Source organism: Trichinella spiralis, assembly GCF_000181795.1.
Source record: "Trichinella spiralis strain ISS 195 chromosome Unknown Scfld2, whole genome shotgun sequence".
Classification (NCBI taxonomy): domain Eukaryota; kingdom Metazoa; phylum Nematoda; class Enoplea; order Trichinellida; family Trichinellidae; genus Trichinella; species Trichinella spiralis.
The window spans coordinates 9,278,607-9,284,939 of NW_003526941.1; the positions used below are offsets into that span (position 1 = coordinate 9,278,607).

Below are 6,333 nucleotides of genomic sequence, written 5' to 3' on the forward strand. Positions count from 1 at the left end.
TCCTCCGTTGCAGATGCATGGGATTGAAAGTGTTTTTTAGCATTTATGATAGATATTCCCTGGATGAACGGAAACGGTTTCTGTTTATTTCCGGGTGAAGCGTTGTATATATGTATATATTTGTGTGTGTAATTGAAAATTTGGTGATGATAGTTTAGAAGAATAATGAACATAATTAAGCTGATAATATTCCAAGTGTTAAGATTTACAGTTTTTGCCTGATTCAACAGTAGTTTGTATCTTTTTACATTGTAATTGTTGTAAATTTTGTAGAAAATGCAAAATTATTCTTCTTGTATTAATTATATTCTTTTCTAATATTATTATTAATAATTGTTGTGTGAAATTGTGTATGTGTGTGTATATGCATTGGATAAAGTACCGAAGTGGGAGTGAATGAAACCAACTGGAGACTGGAAGTTATTGATCTTTTTATTCGCCTGTCCTCTCTCGGTACCGACCGACAGATAACAACGACTGGCTGCATGCAATATTTTTCACAGAGCCCTTTTCAATTAGTCTTTCCTCACATTTGTTCGATTTGGTCGCAACATAGCGACCACCAAGCAATTTCCATTGCTTCACTTTTGTCGTTGTATATAAGCTTGTAAAAGAAAAATAAGAAGAAGCATATTTAAAAATGGTTCGTCAAAAGTGAACCACCGTTCATCGTTGATTATTCCATTTTACTTTGAAAAAATTAAGAAATATGAAAATAAATGCATTTGAAATATAAGTAATAATTATAAATTTTAAAAACGTTAATATATATTCTGAAATAGTTGTTAAAAGCAAAATTTTGCAAGCTTCTGTTTAAAGTGTGTCGTGTTTTGTTAATTGTGGGTAGAATAAGTTGAAAAGTTTATTTTAATAAAATTATCAAATTTAAATTTTGCCGAGAAAAAGGTTTATTTTTTGAAATTAAAAATTGAACAAACATTGGCAACTTTCTCACGCGCTTCTTTCCCATCGATCCTGTAGGCTAGTAGTCAGTCGTCAGCTAGCCGGTTTTGAATAATCAGAGGGCTTTATCGCTTGTGGCTCTGCTTAGCTGCGTTGTTTCGCATTTTGATTTGAATAAAACAGCTTGGCCAAATTTTTCTTCTCCACTCGCCTGCCTGCCTGGCATTGGAGCGATTTTTTCTGTTCTGCCTGCCCTCAGCTAGCAAATGGTGAACACATTGAATCTGTCTTTCGTTTATAGTTTTGCTCATTAAGTGGATGAATAGATAAATCACAGTGGTGATTTTTTGCCAACAGCCGCCGATCTCTTTTGATCGACTGTAAGCCATGACGACGGCCTGCTCGGTGCGGCTGTTTCTCATTTGCTATTATTTCCGGCAGGCAGGCAGGCAGGCAGTTCAGCTTCTTGACTGTTCCAAAGGTCGTCGTCACTTTAGCCAAACTTGACGCTTTGGTTATTTTTTCTCAAAACTTGGCCAAACAATTTTCTCTTCTTATTTTATTTGGTTTTGTTTTTTTGCATTTCAATTATTAAAAAATAATAAAATACAGCGACTGTAGTTAATTTTCTGATAAGTAGGTTAATTGTTTTGGCGTGGATTTATTTCATCACTGTGCAAGCTTGTTTACTGTTTACTGTTACTGCTGCGTTGTTTCTGGAGTGGGAAATTATTATTTTTTATGTTTAAAATTTCTGAAATACTGTAATTGATTTTCAAATAATAAGTTTACGTTTATAGATGGTTTTTGCAGAAGAAATCGATTGTTCATGCAATAACGCCGCACCTGAGTCGTCGACGGATGCTAACAGCGAAGAGCTGGCTGATCACGATGAAGAAACGCTTGAACTTGAGCCAGCTGAAAATTTACCGCGCAATGGTTCGTTAACAGCAGAAGCTCGTGACAAATCGAACGGTGAAGAGTCGACGCAAGATTTCAACGCTGTGGTGGAAAAAATGGAAATTAACAAGCACGCGGCAGCTGTGCAGCTGTCGAGAAAACCTCGAGTGTCTAGAAAATTTTCGAAAGCTAAAAACGGCTCTGACGATTTGATGAATTTCAAGATGGCGGTGGCTGTGGAAAATGACGCCGTTGTCGAAAAAGCCGAATCTTTGAATACTACAGTAGGCGATGGTTCTTCCGAAACGTCTTCACCAGCATACAAGAAGTTGAAGCCGAACACTCCGTCGTGTAAGTAGTCGTGGTGCATATGTATGTCGTTAATTTTAATGTTCAAAAATTATTTAGCGGATGGTAAATTGTTTGGCAACGTTTATCAAGGGGAAAAGTCGTTTGTTTGTGAAATTTGCGGCAAAGCGTTCCGCTTTCGGAGCAATTTGGCCGAACACAGGTCCGTGCATACGTCATTGAAGCCGTTCGTGTGTCTAATATGCGGCAAATCCAGTCGACTGAAGGGCAACTTGACCAAGCACATTTTGAAGCATCACATGCTTGAACAGGGGCCGAAATTGGAAAACAACGCCGATCCTTTTATCAAAAGAGGAAAAAAGACGGTTAAAGATCCGGCGGCGGCGGATTTCCTGGAAAAAAGCATGCTTATTCTGAACAACAACGAACAGCATTCGGTCAATCTTGGCGGTCACTTGAAATTGAACAATAAAAAGATTGCCCAATCGGATGGCCATTTTTCTCCGCCGGACGACGACGGCGGCGGTTCATTTGGAAATTCCACTGTGGTCAGTTTCGGTTGTTCCACGTTTCAACAAAGGGGCGAGGATAACAAGAATGAAGCTGCGAATGAGTCGCTCTCGGCATTCCAGCAACACTGTACGGAAGAAGCGGACCTCATTAGTCAGAAACAATTTTTCAGCGATTGTTCCACGGATGATATCGGTCCATCTTTACCTGCTTATCCGAAAGGGTTAACTTACCGTATGCTTTTCGGGCAGGATAATCAGATGCTTCAGAAAAACGTGCTGGCAAACGAAATTTCCGTCTCTTCTGACGATGCGGAAGATGTTCGCTCGTCAACGCCGACCGCAATTCCAATGTGGGCATTGGGTAAAACTTATTGTCGAATTTGTCACAAACATTTTCGCAAGCCATCCAATTTGACATTGCATCTTGTGATTAAGCATCATTATTTACCACCGAAGCAGATGCTTGAAGCTGGTTCTTTGAATGCTGGAAACATTGATTCAGCTAACGTGAACGATGATTTGCTTGATGATGATCACAATCTCAGCAAATTGTCTTTTCTAACACCATTTTCTCTAGAACAACAACGTCCACAGGCACAGTCACAGCCGCAACGACAACCACCACAACCACAACTGCAACCACCACAGTTACCACTACCAACTGCATCACTGCCGATACCACAATTACAGTTACCACTACCGTCGTTATCACATCAGCAGCAACAGCAAGCTCAACAAGAATTACTCACATTGCTAATTTCTCGCAGTAATGCATTGTTCAAGAATCCTGCATTATTTTCCTTGGGGACAACCGGTGCAGCTAGTGACGTCATCGCTGCAGAAGCGACTGCATGTTCAAATAGCATGAAAGAGGTTGAACATGCTATTGCTAAGTTCAAGCAGGTCACTAATGATTCCGGTGATTCGAATCAAGTTGAAGCTGAATACAAAAAGTTGGAAACACGAATCATGAACGTGGAACGACAAATGGAAATATTTGTCAACATGTTGTTTGCCATTTTCCACATGCAAGGAGAAATGCAAAACTCGTTCAACGCTTTCAAGTGGGATACGATGGAATGTTTCAAAAAGATGCAGAAATCTGAAATTCCTCGCCCTCGTGGTCGATCTACTTGAGGAGAAAGAATACTTTTTCTTATTCCTACCTGAACCGACTGGATGCTGAAGATTCAGTTGCTACCTGCCTCCACCTTTGATTTATTTATTTTAATTAAGTTTTCTATTATATATATAATATATAATATAATATATATTTATATTTACATTTATTTATTTATTTATTTATTTATTTGTTGTTTGTTTGTTTATACTCCATACTCCTACGTCAAACGAGCATTTGCTCATTTTTCTCTTCATATTACCTCCTTTACCAGTTTGCCTTGTTTAATCTGTCTTTTTTAATGAAAAGTTTTTGTTTTTAAGCATTTACAAGCTCTAGTCTTGTGTGCGCATTTTATATGGGTTCGTATTACTTATTATTTATTCCATCTCTGGCATATATGCAATATTTTTTGCTTTTTTGAAATAGTTTTGATTTCTGCTTCAACGATCTGAAAACTGTTATTACTTTTTTAATCGATATTTGTTATTTTATGCATTTTTGAATTCCGCTGTTACAATAAAACAAAATGCTTTCGTTTTTCAATATGATAATTAAATTTTTTTTTAATTTCAATTTCAAAATGTACTGCATGTATTTGATGTCTGCTTGATTTTTTTTGGTTGCTTATTCACAATTCTAATAATTCAATTTTGAATAATACAGTTGCTATTTATTAAGTTGAAGTGGATTGATTGATTGATGCTTGCTGTTCATGGAAATAAGCAATTATCAATTTGATTATGTATATACATATATATAACAAGCGAATTGAACAGAAAAAAACGAATTTCCATTTTCACCTTTAGCACTCACTCTACAGCACTGTTGTTCCATTTCAAGCGTGAACAGTAGCGTAAGTTAAACAGTTTTTCTCTAATATAACAACTAATTCATTAATATTATTATTCAGGTCATTAATCATTCGTTATAATTCATAAGATATTACGTAAAAATAATTGAAAGCATTATTTGCATATACAAACACACCGATACATATATATGCAAATATTTACGCTAACTGAATGTCATTTATTATGCTTGTGCGTTTAGCGGTAATCTTTTCTACACATGGTATTTTCTCCACAGCTTTTCAGATCTTCGAATTGCAGCTTAAAAATTTATTCAATTCTACTTTATCTACAGGTGAACAAAGGTTTTGTATTAATGTAGTCATTGATGTTGTTAATTTCAAAATCTGTGATTTATTTATTTGTCATAAAATATTTGCATAAAATATTAAACTTATGAACTGATGATGAGTGAGAACTTACAGACGGAAAAACATAATAATACGAATAAACAAATACTATATTTCACAGAGCCAAAGTGCAGTATGATTGATTAGTTACTTTTGATTTTTCGTTCTGAATTCAAATCTGCTAATAGCTATGTGGCTAGCAGTTGTTTATTTACTTTTCTCCACCGTTAATTCTGAACACCATTTGGTACGTTCTACACATTTCCATTAAATCAAAGGTATAATTGTCAAATGATATGAAATAAATAATTGCATAATATGGTACAATAAATTGTTATTATACGTGCATGTTTTGCTGTACTATATTAAATGTTACGAATAAAAAAGATGTTATGAATTATTGAATGATCTCTAAACATTCAAATGAAATTGTAGTAATGCCATTCAAATAATAAAAAAAAGACGTCCAAGGATACTTTTTTATATTTCAATTTAGATTTTTTCCATTACAATAACTTTTGTGCTTTCATTTTAGGTATTTAAATTTCGATTATTCAGCTTTGCTTTCCTGATGAGCCGTGTTAGCCGATTCGTCATACTTGCCGGCAGATGTACGTACAACAGCAAAACCAATCTAGCAAACAACTTAACACAACCAATTAAACACAACCAAGGTTTTATTTATACTTGTAAAAAGTGATTTTCTACATTTTCATCTCATTTTGTGCTCACAGACAGTAGCTTATACTATTTGTATGTTGCTTTATTTCTGCAGTTCTTTTTCTTTTATTTTCTCAAAAATTCCATTTATACTCTTTCTAATTTTTGGAAAATTCTCCCGTATAGTTTATTTTGAGTTTGAGAAAACTCATAAATTGATAAATTTATTTTTACAAATACACAATATATTCCTTCAATATTATAAATTATCATAATAATATTATACATTTAAGTGCCATACTAACTCGGCGCCTTATTTTCCACTAGGTAAACATAACCTTGGTCAGAAAATTATATATTTAGTAATATGATGGTGAACACTGCCGACGGCATTCTGCTGAATGCATTTTATGTTATTCAAATTTTGAAGAGATTTCCTACATACAAAAGTCAGCTTATTATTTGACTATATTGCTGATGAAGAGACTGCGTTGCGTTATTTATTATTTGGTCATTTTTAGTGCATCATTTCTACAAATTCCACGTAAATGCTGAACAAAACATGCTGTTAATCACGAGCAGCTGGATATTTCAACGGTTCTACCTATATCAGCGTCTACTTACTTTACTACCAACGGTCCTACTGCCAGGTATGAAGTTTTACTTATTTGTTGTTCTATCTTTATTAGTTTCTATCATAATTTTGATCTTTCTTAACTCCCGGTCCA

At 35.0% G+C, this 6,333-nt stretch overlaps 2 protein-coding genes across 2 annotated transcripts; both read left to right on the plus strand.

The window, feature by feature from the left end:
• Window positions 1–1,703: 1,703 nt before the first annotated feature.
• On the plus strand, window positions 1,704–3,761 carry Tsp_07075 (zinc finger protein). The gene is made up of 4 exons (XM_003380883.1): window positions 1,704–2,154; window positions 2,212–2,217; window positions 2,245–3,175; window positions 3,392–3,761. The coding sequence occupies exons 1-4, from the start codon at window positions 1,704–1,706 to the stop codon at window positions 3,759–3,761; spliced, it is 1,758 nt and encodes a 585-aa protein (XP_003380931.1).
• A 1,020-nt stretch (window positions 3,762–4,781) lies between these two features.
• On the plus strand, window positions 4,782–6,255 carry Tsp_07076 (conserved hypothetical protein; the record flags this gene model as incomplete). Its single annotated transcript, XM_003380884.1, has 3 exons — window positions 4,782–4,900; window positions 5,504–5,619; window positions 6,127–6,255. Coding segments are annotated over exons 1-3 (364 nt in total), but the record flags the coding sequence as incomplete, so codon positions are not given.
• Between the last annotated feature and the right edge of the window lie 78 nt (window positions 6,256–6,333).

Excerpts from the sequence above, each read along its gene's own strand:
- Tsp_07075 (XM_003380883.1), top strand. The coding sequence starts at position 1,704 with ATGGTTTTTGCAGAAGAAATCGATTGTTCATGCAATAACGCCGCACCT. Across the intron at positions 3,176-3,391 it reads GATCACAATCTCAGCAAATT|TAATGCATTGTTCAAGAATC; the intron begins GTCTTTTCTAAC and ends AATTTCTCGCAG.